The following is a 22,330-nucleotide window of genomic DNA, read 5'->3' on the forward strand; positions in this document are numbered from 1 at the left end:
TTGAGCTGGATCTGATACCCATTAAATTCTGCTGACAATGTGGGATATTGTAGTTTTCTTCCTGTCTTCTACCAAAGAGGTCAATTGAAGTTCTTTGCAAAAAGAGCCTTTGCGTGTTCCAAACGGCTCCTCTGAACCTCGTTGGACTGTTGGCAGTTAAAAAAATACCGCTTATTTAAAAGTAAATTATATCGATTTAAATAAGAGATGGGAGAACCCGGTATAATGAGCAAAAGTCGAAAACTATACCCTGTTGCGGCAATGAAAAATTTCTCCCTAGTGACGTCACGAAAGCGAGGTGGGGGGGGCAGGGAAAACTTCCCACGATGAAATCCCTACGCCGGGGTGACCGGGCTTTGCGTGACCATGGCAACGAGAATCGGCGTCACGTGGGCGTATGCTACGCGAGGCCGCTGGCTTGTTTTGCTACGTGGAAACTGGACGGCCGCGCCTGCGCAAGTAAACGCGACGGTCCGCCTGGCGCGTGCCATATCCGGGTTGGTAGTTCTGTCATGGCCGACGACGGGCGGTGGGTCGAGCATCACAGCTCTGGATACCGCTGAGAGAAAGAGAGAAGCGTGGAAGGTCGAGGCGGAGGGGCCCGGTGGGGCTTCCAGCAGAGGAAAAAATGAGTTGGTTCAACGCTTCGCAGCTCTCGACCTTCGCCAAGCAGGCTCTGTCGCAGGCGCAGAAGTCCATCGACCGAGTGCTGGATATCCAAGGCGAGGAGGAAGAAGAGGGCGAGGGAGGTCCTGGTGGAGCTGCCCCGTCCCGTGTAGGAGAGGCAGGTAAGGTGACCGCGGGGGAGGGGGAGGAGGAGAAGGATAGGTTTTACCCCTCCCGTCCCTACCTCGAGGGAGCGCACACCACGTAAACATCGGCAAAATCTTCGCTTCATGCGCCTCCCATATACCTCTTTGCACGCTTCTCCTTTGGTGGCAACCCTGTATTTGGTTTGTTTCTTCAGTGGTGTCAACATGATGAGGTCATCCCTCTCGCCCAGGCCTGCTTCTTGAAAAAGGTATTTGAATAATAATAATGACAACAACAACAATAAACATGAAACTCAGTCAATTGAGCATTCAAAAATGCATCACAAATCCCATTGACTGATGCTAATGGTTGATACGGGTTGCTGCCAGCGTCCTAGGTATCAATCAAGTATCTTCTTAAAATATAAAAAGTATTATCATCATCATCATACTTTATTCATTAAACATGAAACTCAGTCAACTGAACATTCAAAACTGCATCACAAATACCAGTTTGTGCAGAAAGTAACCGGTTACAATAACATCGGTTCTGTGATCGGATTCTGCACAAACATACAACTGCACATTTCTATGTGTTTTCTTGGACTAGAATAGATGTTAGATAGGGATTGGGGAAAATACAGTGCGCACGCACACACACACAGACACACCTGCTGGTGTCTTCATTGATACCACAATCCTGTAAATATGTACCAAAATGTACCCATTAAAATGAATGGCTTTCATTTCCAGGAAGTTGGGAATAAAGTTACATTCCAATTTTCCTTAAATGTGTCCTCATATTTCTAAGTCGGCCACTTCTGTACCATTTAGACACTTAATCTTTATTTACAGAAAGAAATCCTGCCATGCTGGAATTAGAGGGATAGAGGGGATAACAGTTCAGACCCTTAAAAAATATTACATTTTGTGCTTGTTAACTGACAACAATTGTGTGTTTCATATTTCCTGTTCTATTGGTGATTCCATATTTTCTCTGTTTCCTTTAGTTACATAATATGAGCATTGTTATTCAGTTCTATTTATGGCTTTCCTGGTCTATAGAAGATCACATGGATGTTCTGAGCAGCTTCTGTATAAAAATTACGCTATGGTCTTGTAACTATACTATCTGTAATAGTATAATTACACTATCCCAGAGGAACTTTGAATTTGTTTTTCTCAACTGTAGTTTGCCATGGCAAAGTTAATAAGTTGCAGAATATTGTTGTATTGAAATGGGAGGAAAAAGTAAACCAATGTGGCAACTATTCTATTTATAGCACAATGAACTACCCAGAAAAATAGTTTGTTGTTATAATTTTTCCTCCTTTATTTGTTCAACTATAATGTAATTGACTATATGAGTAGACACATTAAATAGGTGAAAGATCAGTTTTTCACAAAAGAAAACCAAAACATGAATTATTTTTGATAACGTTTCTAAGAACATTAGTTTATTTGAATTATGCTGTCATAGTAATTTTACATATAAATACTTTGATTTCTCCCAAATTGATATATTCTGCTTTATTAAATTGCATAACAAATAATTGTGTAGACTTATAATATTCCCATTCCCATTTCTAGACGATGTAAGGAATATAATATAACATCCTCCTGAGGAAAAGCCTTTGATCCAGATTTTGTATGATATAATGATTTTGGAGCTTTGAATTATCAGATATATATTCTACCTAAAAATTAATTTAAAATAAGTAATATATTTAGGAAGAAGGTAAACTATAATGTAGTTGCCCAATGATCTTTTACTACTTGACTGTATTTGTGAAGAGTTTGAAAAGTATGCAAAGTATACAAATATAATTTATAAACAGTGTAAGAAATTGTAAGAATTTATTAAACAATATCCCAAATAATGTATTTCTTCAACTGATGCATCATTAAAAATTCCTTATCTAACATGAATTTTGTTTCTTGCATAAATATGTTGCATCTGATTCTTTGGTTAAATGAACATTTTGAGCCTCTCAAAATATAACTTTGTCCAATATAAATTTTCTGCAATTTTCTTTATAAATAGACTGTATCAGTCTTTTAGATACATAGTTCTTGTAATTCTTAAAATTATCAATAACTGCCGAATATATATGTGAGACTTCTATTCTCTGGCTATGCTTCCTGAGACATAGTTTTTTTGAAGCCCTTATATGATCAGTGCAAAAACTTCCTTAGCATTGCTAGAATAGCATTATGATAGTGAGGATAACTGTTTCTGTAGCAATGGTTCAGTGGACAATAGACTTACTGAGATAACATTTTTGTACAGCATTTATATTACCACATTGCAAGAAAAAATAATATTCAGAAGTGTTTAATTTGTTTTTATGTTAATTAATTAAAGATATAAATAAATATTAAAAGCACTACAGAAAATGCAGAGTCATATTGGAATAATATACATAAAATATAAATAGTATAACTCTTGGTATTGAAAACTTGTACACTAAAACAATGCTTATATAAATGATTAAGCAGAAATATGAGAGCGAGCATGAACACTGTCTGATTTGTCCGGGAGTTCAAAAAGTCTGAGAATAGCAATGAATATATGTTAACTACATTTTATATTATATGGACCTAAGAATTAGGGTTTACTATTAAGGAAACAAACTTTGAATACAGTTTCTACTATGATTAAGAGAAGGAGATTGCCATTTTCAACTTCAGTTTTTATTCGATTATGTTTACTGTGTCTAAGATACAAACTTCGGCTGATTTTAATTTGTTTTGATTTAAAAGATTATTTTTCATCTAGAACTTTTAATTTCAGTGAACTGTATTTAATTCTACATTATTTAGATTCTAACATAATCCTTGAAATGCAGTAAGTTAAAAATAGAAGTAGAAGATTCTAATTTTTAAATGAAGAGAACTTTAGAAAAGAAAACATAATTTATTATTATTCCTAGACCTACTGTAGCTAATACCTGCAACCAGATTTCCCCCCACCTTTGTATTGATCTATGATAAATAAAAATATTTTTGAGGAATCATGACTAGTGCCCTTTAGAAGTACAGAAAGGTAGAAACCTTGTGGGCATGTGATCATTTCTGTAATAGTATATACTATATATGAAATATAACATCCATTTTATTATGTAATTATTAATATTAACTGCTTACCTTTGATTTCTTTTCTTTTTTTTCATTTGTAATAGGAAAAGGTTCTCTAACAAGTGGAAGATGGGATACTTCTACTTGGGGGACCAATACAAATGTAGAAACCCAAAGTCAGCCAATATCATCTCCTGCAGCCATTACCAAACCAGTTCAGAGAACTGTGGTAGATGAATCAGAATCTTTCTTTAGTGCCTTTCTCCCACCAACCGGTGTCCAGAGCATACAGCAAAGCCCAGTGGTATCTAAGCCACCTGCCAAATTGCAGCATCCCAAAGAAGAAATTAAAAGCACACTGCAGGAACCCCTGCATATTGACCTTCCAGGAACAGAAACAAAAGACTTTTCTGTAGAATTGAAGAGCTTTAACGATGATCAGGAAAACTTACAGGAAAACAATTCAGAACAATTCAATCTCACCATCAGCCATGATGGAAACAATAGTATAAGCACTGGTCAAGAAGCATCTTCTAAGATTGTCACAGTAGCAGAATCCATTTGTGTTGTGAAGTCAGATTCAAGGAGTGATAGTTCTGGGCATGAGACTGATCTCTCTCCACAAGTTCTGTCAGCAGACACAAAAAATTCAAGTTTGGACACTAAAGAGCGAAAAAGCGAAGACAGGCAAAGCAATACCCCTTCACCTCCAATTAGCACTTTCTCCTCAGGGACATCTACAACTAGTGATATTGAGGTTTTGGACCATGAAAGTGTTATAAGTGAGAGCTCGGCTAGTTCAAGGCAAGAAGGAGCTGATTCAAAAGCCAGTCTCCATCTGATGCAAACCTCCTTTCAGCTTTTGACGGCATCTGCTTGCACAGAATACAATCGCCTAGAAGACTTTAATAAATTGACAGAGAGTTGCTGTTCCTCTGATGCTTTTGAAAGAATAGACTCCTTTAGTGTACAGTCTTTAGACAGTCGAAGCATAAGTGAAATAAACTCGGATGATGAATTATCAGGTCGGGGTGTTTCAACTTCCATCGCTGTCAACTCTCCGACTCCAAAGAGTGATGAGCCTGAACCTATGAAAAATATGTCTGATGAAATCCTAACTGAAAATCTTGTTGTTCCTATGGAAGAAATGGAAATGGAAGAGAGTGGGCGAAGTGCAACCCCTGTTAATTCTGAACAGCCTGATGACTTGGTTATTTCAGTGCAGCCTGATGAAGAGCAAAGTCAGATAGAAGGGAAAGTGGTACTTCAGCTCTCAAATGAAAAATTGTCTACTGTGCAAGGTGAAAAGCAAGAGCTTTGCAAGGTAATACTTATTTTTGTCCTCTTAAGATGGGTTACATCATGTCATCCTAATGGAAAGTGGTGTGGCATTCTTCTGCTCATACCTGTGATTTCTGTTTTATTTGCTTTTTTATCACAACTGGTTGCCATTGTTAATCGGATCCTCTATCCTTATTAAGTGATATCACATGATTTGCAGCTTCCTACCAGGTTCCCTCTTGATTGCTTGTCGGAAGCAAGCTGTGAAGCTTGTACCATTGTTAAGCATGATGTTAACCATTCATGATATCCTGTTACTTTTCTCATTAACTTTGCTTGTTGGAAGCCAGGAGTGAAGGTGGCAAACATGTCACCCCAGAACTCTGCAACATTTTATTTGGAATTCAATCACTAAGTGCCCTGATTACAATCATGTGACACTGTGATTGTTGTAAGTATTGTGCTTAGTTGTAAGTACCACTTGTTCAGCACCATTGTAAGTACAAATGGCTGCTGAGTGAATGGTTGATGAGGATTATGTGCAGAATGAATATTGACTTCTGTGTCTCCTGTTCATACATGCATTCAATTCTGTGCACGAAATCATAGGTGTAAAATGTATATTTGCTTTGGATTTGTTGAGATATATTTGATAAAATCCAAGCCAAATTTTATATCCTAGAAAATTGTTCCATTAAAATAGTTATAACTTTACAGTGGAGAGAATATCTTCTTCAATAAAGTATTTTATGTCACATTTTTTATTCAAGAACCTGCATTTTATATTGAATAACTATGGAATAAGTTTTTGTATCAAAAAAAAAGTGATAGGCTTCAAGTTTCCAGAGGACTTTAGAGCTGAGTGAGGCTTGAATTTGAGTACTTTAGCAAAAGTAGATAATTGTAGAGTTCTATGTATATTGATCAGTTGTTTGTCCTGAATAAAAAAATAATATCATTTGGAAAGTTCCCAAATTGTCATAGGTTAACTCTTAAATTTCTTTGTGGCATTAAAGGAAGCTTTTGAGAAGATTTCTAGGTTTTGCTTTTACATTAAAGCCCCAAAAGACTTTATTTTTAACAACTATACTACTTTTGTCTACAATCTACAGATTATTGATTCACTGACAGAAAAACTAGAGGTGAGGGAAACACGTCTACTAAGCGTTAGTAAAGAAAAGGCACACTTAGAAGAAAGCTGTGATAACCTTAAAGAGTAAGTTGCCTATTCAGAGCATGTTAAAACATTGTGATCCCTTGGTTTGGTAAATGGATTTTGATGCATTTTGCATGAATGACTTTGTGATTGAAATTTAATTTATTATAACTGCTCATTTAATACCTTGATCACAGTTTAAATGAATTAACATAAATGAGTAATACAGAATTGATTGGAATCTGTCTTAATAAGGATAAATAGATATATAATGCAACACCAACATAGCCACAGTTGGTCTCTGATACTATCTATATCAGTGATGGGAAAGCTTTTTGGCACCATGTGCCGCAAAGGTAACGTGGAAACATAGTGTGTGTGCACGCATGCTTGTCAGGGCCGCGCTCTGGAAAAGCCGAACTTCCAGGTTCTAGCATGTATGCACACCTGATGATCAGCTGGCTGGCATACATGTGCAGGCCGGTTTTCGACACTGCACGCCAGAAACCCAGAAGACAAACAAACAAGGCTGCGCGTGCCAGGCGATATGGCACTTTAGCCCCGCATGCCATAGGTTCGCCATCACAAATTTATATGAACTGTGTCAAGGAATTTAATAAGAGCTTGGCTCAATCATTAAAGAAGAAATGAATGTGTGAGCCATTGAGTTTGTTCTGTTCAGTGGATGATACTCAATTGATTTTGTTACTTGTTTTAGTACCTTCAACTTGAGAACTAAAAGTACATTTTGTAGCTATTGTTTTATATATGTATTTTTAGAAAGATTTCAAATGTATATCAGTACACACATAATTATTTAATTATTTTATGTTTAGTGAAATCGTCAAAATGAAAGAAGAAAATAGTAGCATTTCATCTCTTAAGGAGGAATTTGCTCAACGAATAGCAGACGCAGAAAAAAAAGTTCAGCTAGCATGCAAAGAAAGAGATACAGCTAAAAAGGTAATTGCCCTTTGTTTATGAGTGAGATGTCTGACCAATATCGTAAAAGTTATTTTGGAAGCCACCATACACGATATGAAATAATTATAAGGCTGGAGAAATGTGATGTTGGGTGGAAAAAAAGATGTATTGGTTGATCAGACCTCACTGGAAGTATTCTGATATAATTATGGAAATACTTCAATTGTATTTTCAGTACAATTTTAAATATTTTATTCACCTCAAGAGAAAATCATAGATCTGGAAGAGGTCATTTAAGTCATCAAATCTAACATTTAGCTAAGTTCAGAAATAGACATAGTCAGAATTTCTTCCTATAAATACTTCCTGTCCTGCCTTCTATGGTGATGCAGAATAGGGCTTAATTTTTTTTATTCTTTCAGGTACTTAAAGAGTGGTATTATATCTATTCTCTTTTCTACTCAAGGCTCAGTATATTTAGTTCCTCCCATCTCTCTTCCTAGAATTTCATTTTTGGTTCTCTTCTATGAATTTGTTCTAGTTTGTCTGAATTTTTATTTTTTACTTTATATTTTTACTTGGGTTATATGCTGCTCCAATCATAACTTTGTTCTGAGCTTATACATACCCAGTACAATAAAACTCATTTTTTTATGATCCTGTAATCCTTTAATTCAGGATACTGGATGGAGCTGAATGTTTATTGGCCAGATGCCCTAATTGATGCCGCAGGCAAGGTCTTCACCACTAGGCTACCACGCCACTCAATATAATACAATAATTGGATATAAAAACTATACAGTTGTATTATGAACAATATAAGAAATATGTCAAACTATACCAGATAGCATTAACAACTCATACAACAATCCTGCTCCCTGCAGATGGGATCAAAGGCAACATCTGAGATTCCAAAGACACACCAGAAAACCCAGCTCTTAATAGATTTTTGAAAGCTCAGGAATGACTGTTCCAGTAAGGGAGGACATCTACTGGGGAGGCCCTACTTCATGAGCCCTCAGATGACACTTTCTTTTTTCAAGTCATGTGCAATATATACAAATAATATGAATGAACTATATTTATTGTAGGAAATAAAGGTTCTCAAAGAAGATCTAGCAACTAGATTGAACAGCAATGAAACAGCAGAATTACTAAAGGAGAAAGATGAACAAATTAAAGGATTACTAGAAGAAGGTGAGTATGAAGTATTATTTTAAAATGGAACTTAGTTAAAACAAATTGTAATATTATTACTTGTAATAAATGTTTCAACTGCTTGGATAATTTGAGTGGTGCCCCAGAATGTAAATAGTTATACTCTTCTATTAGATATGAATAGCATTAATTAATTAGATCCAATATTTCTTTTCAGGAGAAAAACTTTCAAAGCAGCAGTTACAAAATTCTAACATTATTAAGAAATTAAGAGCCAAGGAGAAAGAAAGAGAAAATACCAATACAAAGCAGAATAAGAAAATTAAGGAATTAGAAGACGAGTTGCAACATCTGAAACAGGTTGGATTAATTTTTAGACTTTTAGACTGCACCCATTCTTCTTGGGCTGATTATTTTATTTTTGTAAATCTATCTCCTAAGGCTGAAGACTGCTTCCGAGGAAGTAAATATACTGAAATGCAATGTTATTCATTTCATAGCTATTATGGTACAGCTTCACCTTCTTTATACAAATGTTTATATCTCAAGCAGTGTGGGCAGACAAATCAGGGATTTTTCTACAGAAGATAATAGTTTAATATAACAGTTTCCAGACTCTCTGATACTGTGGTTGTGTAAAATGATAATTGAATTTGTGCAACTCTCCTCTTGAATAATACTTGTGATTTTATTGAAGTTAAGTTTTGCCAGGAAATTTATAGACAAAATTAATAAAAGACTAACTTTCATCTTACTTTCTTGATTTAATTATTTTTAGTAACATTATTGCCAGTGGATTGTTTTTATTACTATCCAACAAGACCTTTTCCATTGTCAAAGGAATAGATATATTTCCATTTCCCATCGCTCTGCTGACACCTAATTAACATAGGACTGCCTTATATCAGGATATTTACACATGTAGTATGGCTGTATTACTATTTATTCTTCTTATCTTTTCTACAACACTAAGAGCTTCTGTACCGGAGACAAATTACTTGTGTGTCCAATCACACTTGGCCAATAAAGAACTATTCTATTCTATTCTACCCTACTCATAAAATTGTTCACAATCCTCCTAGTTTGAAATTACCCAGTTTGTTCATCAGGAGAAAGTAGATTTTGAGGCATATGGATTCTAGTCATGAGAAGAGCTAACCATATGAGGTATTTTGAATTAGACATTGAAGTAATGCCTTCACATACACTTTCATACATTTGAAAAGGCCTTCAGATTGAGCAGAGAATGGGGATATACGCAAATCCATATTGTTCCAGATCTTTAGATTTTGCAATGGGAAACATTTATTCTTTTGACTTATATCACCAACTTGTGACTTCCCAAATTATGATTAGCACATTATTTTAATTTTCAGCTGTCCAAGAAACATCAGTCATCTGCCTACCCTGATATTATTGACTACATATGATAGGATAAGTCAGGAAATAGGGAATTGAGAAACAGAATTATAAAACAACTTGTTCAGGCTATGAGGAAAATGTAATATTTTGTCCCACTTGTTCTCTATTGAGGTAATTTCTGTTTTTTGGAGAGAGAAATGTAGAAGCATACAGTATGCTCTTTAGCAAGACCTGTTAATACTGTTGACTGAGATTGCAGGTATTATTATATTTACTGAGCTTTGGTGGAATAGCATTGGAAATACAAAAATGATACTGCTATTCAGAGATTTACTTTGGGGACATTGCCAAACTGTTGTATTTTTATAGCTGTTGCAAAAAACGCCAGGTTCATAATACTAAATGTGTGCACTTATATGCATTATATAGACACTTCTCTTAAATGTACAGGGAAAGAGAACTATATATTTTATTGCTGTTGTTCTTGGGCTGTTGACATAAATCCAGCTAACATTGTTTGCTTCTTGTTGGGTTTTGTGTGACAGTTCCCTGCAAAAAGTAATTTTTTCTGTCTTCCATATTTTTCAATGGCAGATTTATTTTTTACCTTTTCAATGTTTTATTTTAAATAATTTTGAAGGCAATAGGTTGGGTGCAGACACATTCAGCATGAGCTATGGTGTCTCTTACTATGACTCTAGAACAAAAAAATTCCAATAGTAGGTTTATTTCAGGCTTCTGTTGTTCTCTTTTACAGAACATTTGAAATAATTTGAGTGCTTCTGCTCTGTCTGAATGCACGGTACTCAGGAAGTCACAATGAAAGTTTATTTTCTAAAATCAAAACAAAACAATTTTTCTTTTCCATGAAAATGTCTAAACTAAAATGGGACTAAATAAATTAATAAATCAATACATGCTTATCTGATTAGAAACAGTCTGATTTGGTTTTCCTTTTTTTCTGACATATAAAATAAATACATTCACTTTTTGAAAATATATGCACTTTTTAATCAGCTTTAAAAAAATTAAACATGAAGGGATGGAAGCCCACCACTTGTAGCAAAACTATCTTCTGCTTTTGTCATACTTACAATATTTTATACAACAATTAAATACCTGACTGTTTTGTTTTCACTGCTTACTTTTCTAACTATGTTTTTTGCATTCTGACAAAAAAGATATTCTGAAAGTCATGTCATGCATAATTTAAAATGTTTCATAGATTAAAAACTATAAATTAGATGGTTTTAGCTTTTCTTTATTGCAGATATTGGATGGCAAAGAAGAAATTGAAAAGCAACATAGAGAGAACATCAAGCAGCTAAATAGCATTGTTGAATGCCAAGTGAAGGATCTTAGACGACTTCAAGTAGATCTTGAAGATCTTGAAGAAAAAAACAGAAGTGCACAGGCAGCTCTTGATAATGCATACAAGTAAGTCTGTTATCAGAATAATGAATCAGGACCAGTAATGCTTTCTCTTTATAGCACTTAAATGTGTTGTGCAATATGTGTGCTGTTTCATTTTAAAATCAAAAATCAATATGGTAGGAATCAGAGAAAGTTGCTGTCATAGAGGATATATCCAACATGATGTATTGATTCTGACCTGCCAGCCTCCAAATAGGACCTCAGAAAGCTGTCTCCTCCCCCTATCTCTCCCCTGTCACTGGGTCAGGATGATATATGTGCCCATTTTTGGCTGTAGTTTCTGTCTGCAGCCAATATACTCAAATTTTGTGGTATTCCGATGTTTTACTACTCTATTAATTATAATGGCATGGGGATAGCCATATAAATTGAAATAATAAATAATACATTAAGGAAATACCGGATTTTATCAATTGTTATGAGCTTTTACATGATTGGCACAATTTTCCTCGTTTCTTCTTCCTGTATCCCCCAAACCCATTTTGATTGTTTGATTATTTGTCTTGGTTGCTGTTTTATATTTTGTGTTTATATAATCTGTTTGGTTTTTTTGGATTTCTTTTTCTGCTTTATTGTTATGTTTTTGTATATTACGGTGCCCAAAGCCACGAAGCCACTGAGTTGGGTAACTTTATAAATCTGTCTAAACTAAAATGAACCTGTCTCAGATATTACTTCTAATCCCTGACCACATTTGGAGGATACCAAGATACACATATTCAGATAACTATCCATGGGAACATTTTTTTTTCCAGAGAACTTGCAGATCTGCATAAAACTAATGCTGCAAAAGACTGTGAAGCACAAGAAGCAGCATTAAGTCATGAAATTAAAGTTAAGGAGGAACTAGGTTTAATTCTGGAAAAGGCCCAGGAGGAGGCTTATCAACAACAAGAAGCTTTAGCAATTCAGGTAAGTGTTCAATTAAACATTGAATAAGTCTTCCATGTAGTATTATAATACTGTATTTTGCAGTTCTTAACTTTAACATCGAAGAATGCATCTTGAAATATTGTGTGTCAGATAGCTAGTTAGATGTCATCAGGCCATTTTTAAGTCTTGGGTATACACATACAAATGCTCACCATCAATAACCTGTGTTCCCAAAACAGTATTAAATTTAATACATTTCTTTATCCATTGTTTTCTTCAGTATTACTTCTCTCAACTTTGCCAGGCATAATATTGTTTCTACTCATTATATGTCCAAAGTTTGTAAATTTCTGCTTTCTGATCACTTCCTCAAGGAAGCAGTAATCTTTGTTTTAATTCAGAAGTGATTAGATGATCCGTCTTACCATCCATTGTATTTTGATTGCTATTTCCAAATTAATACTTCAAATATTTTACTTGCTCTTTCTCTGAATCTGGCTTTTGCAATCATACTACAGTATTATTGCTTTTACTACTCTGATATTCGTTGTTCTTAAATTGGTGTTATCTTTAATGGTCTTGTTTTTAAGTTTTTCTAAACGTATTTATAATTATGAATAGATGAATTATTAAGACTGTTATGTCAGAAACCACTAAGCTGATGAAACATTTTAAATAAAATATACGGGAAAGTTTATATATTTCTAATGGATTACTACCTTTGAATGTTGAAGGATTTGTTTGTTTGTTTATTACATTTCCATGCTGCCCATCTCACTATTGCATCAATTCTGTAGCAACATTTGTCTGTTGTGCCATTCAATTAAAGCATTGTTCTTGAACCTCAAATTGTTTGCTGGAGATCCATTTTATGGCTAAAAAAGTTGATTTGTTAAACAGAATTGTTCCAAACATGAATTTCCTAAATCTAGCAACCTGAATATATTGTATGATACGAATAGACTAAAATGTGCTGGATTTGCGGTTAATGTGTGGTCTATTGTATCTTTATATCTGTTGTATAGGTAACAGACTTGAGAATTGCATTGCAACGTGCAGAACAACAAGCAGCTAGAAAGGAGGATTATTTACGCCAGGAAATTAGTGACCTTCAGCAGGTACCATAGCAGTTTCTTTTGAATTGAAGTTGTGTCTTTACTTCTTCCGTAATGTTATAAAGCTTCATTGATGTTGCTGATTTTCTTTCAGTGAGCAGAAGTAGAAATAGAAGACAGAAAGGGAGAAAATAATAGATTCTTTGATAGTACTAGAATAATGTACTTGTTATTTTGTTCTACATACAACAGCTAAACTGGACAAAAGATGGAATATGACGCCTATTTAAATCACTTAAGATTTGCGGATATTGTTCTCTTCTCATAAGACCGAGAAGAGGTATAAAGGCACATACAAGAGCTGCACAAAGGAGGAGAACCGTTTGTTTTAAAAATAAATCTGAAAAAGAGCCATTTATTATACATTTAATAAATTGACCAAAGAATGAACATTTTTTTAATATCTGGAGAAGAACTAGACATACACCACTATACATACCTTGTCCAATGGATTTCAATGGCAGGTGATTCAATAAAGGAAATTGAAAGGCGTGTTAAATATGATTGGCAGGCATTCGGCAAGCTAAGCATAATTTTCAAGAACAGCCTTCCTCTATGTCTGAAGAGATGTTTTTGATCAGTGTGTGCTACCTGCTCTAACATATATATGCCTGTGAAAAATGGATACTAACCTCACAATTGATACAAAAGCTAGGGATGGTGTAAAGAGCCATTAAAGATACATGCTCAGCATTACAAGACAAGATAGACCTGCACATGGATTAGAGAACAAACAAAATTTAATTTAATTTTAATTTAATTTATTAGATTTATAGGCCGCCCAATCCCGGAGGACTCTGGGCGTCTGACACAGAACAAGAAAAGAAAAAAACAAACAAAATAAATAAAAATAAAGATTAAAATTCTCCAACACGCATACATTCAAATTGGGGCTGGACCCTACATAATAAGGTCAACAGTCCCAGGCCTGCCGGAACAGCAAGTATACGATATCATCACAACAGTAAAAGAATTGAAATGGGAATGGGCTAGTTGCATAGCAAGAAGCATTGATGGCAGGTGGACCAAGGCACTCATAGACTGGGTCCCACTGGATCAAAAGCGTCCACAAAAGAGACCTAAAACAAGATGGATCAACGACATCAGCAAGTATTGCAAGCCTAATTGGCAAAAGAAAGCTCAGGACCATATCGGTCAGAAACATATGGAAGAGGCCTTCATCCTGCAGTGGATAAACAATGGCTAAAATGATGAAAACAACACTGTGTATTCCAAACATTTTAAAACTTTTTTTAAAAAATATTTCAAACACGAAATAACTGCCTCAATTTTATTGGATGTGTTCTTAACCTGGAGTGCCCTTATTTGGAGCTCAAACCACTTTTAATAAGATCAGAACAATCCAGACAAGATCAGCATTACCAGTTTCCCAATTAAAACAGTTACTCCAAGCTCAGAGCAGGTGGTTCCAATTCAAAACGCTATGCACGTTTCTGTTAGGTACAGAATTTATTCTCGTTAACTCTGTTAGAACAGTGCACTGCATGTAAACACTAATTAACATTCTTTGGGTTGTGTTTCCTGTAAGGAATTTAACCGTATATAATGGCTCTGGCAAAATTTCATGTTACTCATGGATTTCTTGAACACAAGTGATACTTATCCCGCTTAAAATTTCAGAGACTTCAAGAAGCTGAGACTCGCAATCAAGAACTCAGTCAAAGTGTTACATCTGCAACTAGGCCTTTGCTCCGGCAGATAGAAAACCTGCAAGCTACTCTGGGAGCACAGACCTTGTCATGGGAAAAACTAGAGAAAAATCTTTCTGAGAGACTTGGTAAGGAAAAAGAATTGTCACTCTCTTAGACTGAATGTGTCAGAAATCTTTTATGCAGAGCACTTTAGTTGATTGTGGATATGCACATATTCCTGGAAGAATTAAATATGTATCTGACTCTGGAATTTCTGTTAGGAGCATTAGACTGGCTGTGATATCATGAACTAATTCATGTCCAGAAAATGAATGTTCTAGATCTACCTAAAATTAGCTCTTTGACTGTAGTCAGGTTAGTAGAATTAATGAACCTCATGTTTCATTTTGGCCTTAAATCTCGATCTGTTTTTCCAAGATTAAAAAATGCTTGGCTTTGTTTGCAAGCCAGTGCTGAATTTGTATCTGTTGTCGGTCTAGTGTGGAAACACTTCTTCCATTCCCCACCCTACCTGGTAGGCTGCCCTCCAGGCAGCTATAGTCTTTTATTCCGTTTTTCATCTCATCAGATATATATTTTTATTCCTTTCAATCCACATTAGTTTTTAGTAGCAGAAAGGCTCTTATTTGTCCTGTGTTTAAAAACAAGTCAGTAAAATTAGAAAAGAGTTGTTGTGAGAGAGAATGGAGATGGAATGGGGAGTTATGGGAGGCAAATTTTCTTATCTTTTGTACACCAGGTTGTTTCATTCCCCATTCCCACTCTTTACAGTGGGAAAGCAGCCATATGGAGACCACACTCAAAATGTCATTTCCCTTTTCTTGCCTGCATAGCACATCCGAAAGATAAACTAGATGAGCGTAGAAATTTAATGTATCTTGTTTTTTCTCTTAAAAATAATAAATGTATGGTGATGTAGTTATTGAGTGTAGAAGGCAAATGAAGGAAAAGCTCATCTTTGTCATCTTATGCTTACATCCTGAAGAAATTTCTCTGCATACCTGCCATTATCCTAATGACAGATTTTCTCCCACAAATGTAGAGCTTTGAGGATTGGGGAAAAGGGGGTCATTAGAAATGACACATAGAGAAGAATTAAGCTCTTCTCAAAGTGCAGGGTAAGCCCATGCCTGGCAATGATTTTCAAATAACTATATCAGATTTAATGTAATGGATTGGCTAGTTTGACTGATGACTACTTGGGCTTCCCTGACAACATTTTTCATCCATAGTCGTGCTTTTGTAAGAATTGTAAGAATTAAGATTGTAAGAATTCATAGTGTACCATAATCTTTATTCTTGCCATTAGGGGAATCTCAAGCTGCCTTAGCAGCACAGACTGAAAGAGAACGTGCTGCTACAGAAGAACTTCTTTCCAACAAGATCCAACTTTCTTCCACTGAATCACAAAATAGTCTCCTGAGGCAAGAAAACAGTCGCCTTCAAGCTCAACTCGAAGCAGAAAAATCCAGGCTAAAGAAACTAGAAAATGAAAACAATAGGTAAAATTTTATACTCTCAATTTCTGCAAAAACTGCATGCACATGGTTCAGTGAATGAAGTTGGGATGTGATGGAAGTGTAATTAAAAAAAAATTTTTTTTTGAAAGCAACTGCTGTAATGCTAATGCATATGATGAATTGGGATCTTACCCATTGATACATTTGGGAATAGGTGCTATTATCACAACCTGGACCACTCCGTGGCAAGCAAATCCATCTGTAGTTTTCATAAACACAGATAGTGATCATATCACATAGCCAAACTGACCGAGTGTAGATTTTGTAGTCATTTTATATTTGTGTAAATTATAAGTGTAATAATTTAGTAAACAGTGGCACATTTAATACCAGTTCAGAATATATGTAATGCCTTTTTTCTATAATTTCCTTTTCACAAAGGTATGAAGTTGAGCTAGAAAATCTTAAAGAAGAATATGTAAAAGTTGTTGAAGGGGCAAAGAAAGAAAAGGTTTGTTTAACTAACAATTTTTTGTATAATGTTGCTTCACCAGGAAAAAGAATCAGTTAATAAATATTATTTTGCTTTCCTCAGATGTTGTTATCTACTCAGCTAGAAATGGAAAAAATGAAAGTTGAACAAGAAAAAAAGAAAACAATATTTGTCCAAGAATCTGCAAGAGAAAAGGTACTTGATCTTGTTTGTCCAATAATTCGGATGTGAAAATCTTAAACAAATGTTGGAAGATGGGAGATATTTTGAATTTTAGTACTTTAGAAAGTATCATCTTTTCTAGTCAGCATCAATTTAGGTTTTGCATTATATATTATATGCTTTGGGTAACCCGGTATTAGATCTTTCTAATGCATGACCTACTATTTCCTGTTTCATTGGGTTTCCCCTACTGATTTTGTTTTTCCTCTTGGTTGTATTAAGAAATCGTCTCTTATTCTGTTGGAATATTAACTCAGACATAATTTGAGATGTTTATTTCATTGTATTAAATAAATTACAGCTGACACAACAGTAATGATTTCAGTGAAGAATCAAGTGCTAATATAAAATTGAATACTCATTCTATTGCCTGAGCATTTTCCAGTGAATAGCAGGTTCTACATATAACTTAAAATGAAATAAATATAGAGCCCTGGTTGCAAATTGGTTAGAATGCACTATTGCAGGCTAAACTCTGCGTATAGCCTGGAGTTCAATCCTTGACTCAGCCTTCCATCCTTCCAGCATCAGTAAAATAAGGACCAAGATTCTTGTGGGCAATATGCTGACACTGTAAACTGCCCAGACAATGGTCTAAAGCAGTGGTTCCCAATCTTTTTTAAGCCATGCCCCACCTAAGCATCTCTAAAATCCTGATTCCCCCCTTATGACATATAATTCTTGCTTTGCTCAAAAAGTGAAATCTATTCATAGAGACGAAGCCTAAAAGGCCGTTAACTTGGTTTAAACAAGGTTCAAATTGCCCTGATTAAAAATCAAATTGCCCCCCTGTGGGGCATTGGGAACCAGTGTTTTAAAAGATTATGAAGCAGTATTCAAGGCTAAGTGCTATTGCTATTAAACTGTTTGAAAATAGGACAATTCTACCTATAAGAGAAGATTGCATTTTCTATGTCTGTGCTATTGGAATTTATTATCTCTCCGAAATGCTATTTTTCATGGTTTTCTTGTTTCTTTTTCCTTCCAGGAGCGTAAATTATACATTTCATCAACAATGGAAACTTTGTCCAGCACCCCAACTCTCTCACGATCAAGCTCCATAAGTGGAGTTGATATGGCAGGACTCCAAACCTCCTTCATATGTCAGGTATTGCTCTTTTTACTTTTCAACCCATTTTTTTTTTGCTGTTTATGCCTCTTTTCGCAACATTATATTTAAACATTTTATTAGCATTTTCGTTGAATCCACTAAAAGCTTCAAATAGTTTTATCACTAAATATGAAATAGGAATGGTAAAGGCCGCAGAACAGAATATGGGGCATAAATAAAATTAGATCTTTATCTTAATCTACTTTTGGTGAATTCAGATTAAAGTTTATATATCATGTATAAGATCAGATAATAAAACTGTTTTGCAGTAAACTTTCTAGAACATTAATTAATAACAGTAATCATTTTGTTGCTATTATTTCCAAGGCATCTTTTAATCTCTTAAAAGTTACATTCATCTGTCATATGTAATCCCTTTGTAAACAATTGCACCTTTACGAGAAATGAAAAATACATTAGGCTGTAAAAATAGTGACTAGCTGGAGGTCATTTAATGCTTATCATGACTATTCAGGAATTTCTGTCTGCTTGGTCTATCCACGTTGCCATGCTGTGACATTTTATTAGCTTTCTTTTCAGAGTTTTTAAAAAAAACATTATTATGGTACAAATCATAAATAATTCGGCTCCAGTCTAACTTGTATTTAATTTCATGGTTATATCACATTGCAGGATGACCAGTATGACCATTCCTTTGGTTCAGTGTCTGCAAGTGGGACCAATCTGTATGACGTAATGAGAATGGGAGCAGGTTCAAGTATTATAGAAAATCTTCAGTCACAATTAAAGTTACGGGATGGAGAGATTTCTCATCTCCAGGTAAATAGAATCATGGATCAATTCGTTAGATAGTGTGTGATCAAGATTAATAACATGCCAGTCAGAGTAATTTAGCTAATGTAGGTTCAACTGAAGTTGGATTAATATAGTAGGACGACCATATCTTAGATTGTTTCTGTTGTTACAAGCCAAAAATAAGAAAAAAAGTAATTCAAATAATAATTACTCCTAATAATTATTTTGCAAAGTAATATAGCTGAGAGAGACCTTTAGGGAGAAAGAATGATTGCTTAGAAGACTTTTCTAAATGTTGATCTCATGAGCTTGCATCTCCTTAAATCAAATCTAAGGTTTTGTGGTGCTAGTAATGTATTTTCATCTATTCATTTTACTTTATCCTGTGTACGTCAAATTAGAAAATATAGAAGTCTAAAGTCTTTCCCAAGTTCACAATGACTATTCAAACTTATATTATAAATGGATGAATTGGTTTTAAGATGTGTACTTTATTTATATTAGGCTTTTATTTTGCATATACTACTATTAATATAAAACTTACGTTTGCACTAGAAACACTTAACTAATGAAAAGCAAATTAAATTAAATATTTAATGAATGGGTTTTGAACTCATTGTCAAATATTATTTTAGTTGGAAATTGGAAATCTTGAAAGAACTCGATCAGTTATGGCTGAAGAACTGGTGAAATTAACAAATCAAAATGATGACTTAGAAGAAAAAATTAAGGAGATCCCCAAGTTACGTGCACAATTAAGGGTAGGTTTCTGTCAATTTATTTCAGAATAAACTTAAAGGAGACTATAAACCATGTTGTGAACAATAGCAACAGACTTTTGGGCAACTACTATTATTTTTACAATAAAATAATAAGTGATAGTAACAAGGGCTGTTTTGACTGCATAAAAAGGTTTAGATCTTATATTAAACAAAAAATTAATGACAAAAAAAGTAAGAATCTTTGTGGGAACAATTTTATAATTACTGGACAATATTGTTCCAGGATTTGGATCAAAGATACAATACCATTCTGCAGATGTATGGAGAGAAAGCAGAAGCAGCAGAAGAATTGAGATTGGACCTTGAGGATGTAAAAAATATGTACAAGACTCAGATTGATGAACTTCTGAAGCAAAGGCATAGCTAATTATTGTTCAGGTTTTGATCTAAAAACAATGTTGCATTAAATTGTAGAGCTGTTTCTGTAAATGTAGTTAATTTGTAAAAAAAATGTACTATAAAGTGATTATAATGTTGAGTTGATGTGATGGCAGGAATCATTGTGCTTTTATGATGACTGGCTATCAGCCATTAAATTATTTGTTAATATTTAAAATCTTTTATCTCCAGCTTACTCTCTTGTCTATCATAGTATGCATATTTACTTGTACAGTAATAACTTTAATTGTGAAAACATATGATTGAAACTCTCACATTGATGGTGTTGTACTGTGTCCTTATGCCAGTAAAAGGGATACTGCTGGCAATTGGGATTCTCTTAGCTCTGCAGTGCTTGCATTGATTCCAGGTCTGCTCCTGAGAGGTTGGGAATCTCTGGGGAAAAAATACAAAAATTTGAAAAGAAGAAAGCAAGGAAAAGTTCTATTGTGCAAAATATATTAATATGGCATTGCTATTCAAATATATATATATGAAAATTTGCACTGATACAAATTTACTTCTTCATACTTATCTATTCCTATCTAAATGGATATTTAAAGGAGATATTGTGGGTACTTTTAACTATATTAATAGCAATGACTTGATTTGCTATAGGCAATAAAAAAGGTGGGATGTCTTTATACCCTTGGTATCCTGCTCATGTAATTTACTATACTGCCTCTTTAAAACAAGCAACACAGAGCAACTTACATTTTAAAAGCAACCAGATACCCTCTACTTGATACAATGTGCTATATTTTAAAATGTTTTTCTGTCTTTCAGCATAATATAGAGAAAGATAACAACATTTATTAGTTTAAAGAATTCTAAAAGGCAATGCAGGCATATGTTTGTAAGAAAGTTCACACTCAAATAGTTCCTAATTCAATGTGTGTCAATGCTCTAATATTTCAAAAGCCAGTAAACCTATTCCAAATGTTTCAAATGACATGCAATGGTTTGAAAACTACTCTTTAAGAAAATATTTGTCAGAATATAAATGAGTAATGGTATTGTACTTGAAATTGTTTTCTAGTTCTTTAAGTGAAGCAGAAGAATCAACAATATCAGACTCTTAATATTCATACGGTTTTTGGAATATTACTGTTGTCACCTTATTGTGGGTCATTATTTTTACATGGTTATAAGAAACATTTTTAGAAAATTAATTTTATTCTACTGAGATATTTGACTTGATTCATCTTTTAAGGTTTTTAAAATATATTCCTAAAAAAATGAAAAATTATTTGATATATTTACCAAAAATTTACCTGTTGACAAACAGATAAAGACCACTCTCTGAAAATATGGAGAAGTAACTTGCCATACTTCTTAGCTGGTTAACAGAGAATTATCTTATGTTAGTAAGATTTACTTTCCCTGGGTTAATAATTCTCCACAAAGGTTTTACTTAGCTTAAAGTAGAAACTTGGTAACTAACTTATATGAATCATACTTGGAAGAAACATATAATAATAATCTCCTGCAACTGAATTGTTTCTGAATAGTTGTAGAAAGTGTTGTATTATGGACTCCTGCTACACTGAGAAAAATAATTTTTTATACTATATGCAAAAAGTTGTAGCACAGATATTGAGGATTCCCCATTTTTTAGTTGCTCTATTTAAGGTTTTTAAATTTAGGAATAATTTAGTTAAGGAATTGCCCATCTATATTTTGAAATATTTCATTTTCAGGAAGTAAATTAAATTTATATTTTATAGTATGCATACATTTTCCTGATTCTGATATTGAACTGCAGTACACTCTAATGAGAAAATCTATTGACTCAAAAATAACTTTTGTTAGCAATTCAGTAATTCTGAAATAAAAATGAGCAATGGTTGCTGATGGTTTCCCTTTATATGTGACTAATCCTCAAAATAGTACATTAATAAATACAAAATAACATTATTGGATCTAAAATTCAATTTATGACTTTTTATAAAAAAGATATGCATATTATTTAATTTTAAATTACTTCTATATTTTATTTGAATTACATTAATTTAGAATAAATATTCTTCACTTTTGAGAAGAATACAATCTGTTATTGGGAAATCTCTGTTTGCCTTAAGAACAAAATCCTTAAAAGGTTTTTAACCCAATCCTTGACAATAATTTGTCCTTTTAGATAATTATTATCACATGTGGCCTATTTATAACCATTGGTTAAACTTAGATCTAAAATACAGGCGCATTGCAATGTAATTTTAGCAGTTCGACATCCTATTTCCTTTACATTTCTTCAATTTACTAATTTCACTCATCAAATGTCATGTCTATGAAATTTAATCTACTTTTACATTTTAAAATAAT

General features: G+C 34.0%; 1 protein-coding gene across 1 annotated transcript; it reads left to right on the plus strand.

The window, feature by feature from the left end:
- The first annotated feature begins 465 nt into the window (after window positions 1–465).
- TMF1 (TATA element modulatory factor 1) lies at window positions 466–21,888 on the plus strand. The gene is made up of 17 exons (XM_032210197.1): window positions 466–788; window positions 3,935–5,154; window positions 6,224–6,327; window positions 7,104–7,230; window positions 8,283–8,388; window positions 8,567–8,709; window positions 10,982–11,148; window positions 11,901–12,057; window positions 13,044–13,136; window positions 14,775–14,931; window positions 16,116–16,308; window positions 16,708–16,777; window positions 16,862–16,954; window positions 17,970–18,089; window positions 18,726–18,872; window positions 19,484–19,609; window positions 19,854–21,888. Exons 1-17 carry the CDS (start codon window positions 629–631, stop codon window positions 19,995–19,997), a joined length of 3,327 nt encoding a protein of 1,108 aa, XP_032066088.1. The 5' UTR covers window positions 466–628; the 3' UTR covers window positions 19,998–21,888.
- Window positions 21,889–22,330: the final 442 nt, after the last annotated feature.

This window comes from Thamnophis elegans, chromosome 2 (genome assembly GCF_009769535.1).
Source record: "Thamnophis elegans isolate rThaEle1 chromosome 2, rThaEle1.pri, whole genome shotgun sequence".
Taxonomy (NCBI): Eukaryota; Metazoa; Chordata; class Lepidosauria; order Squamata; family Colubridae; genus Thamnophis; species Thamnophis elegans.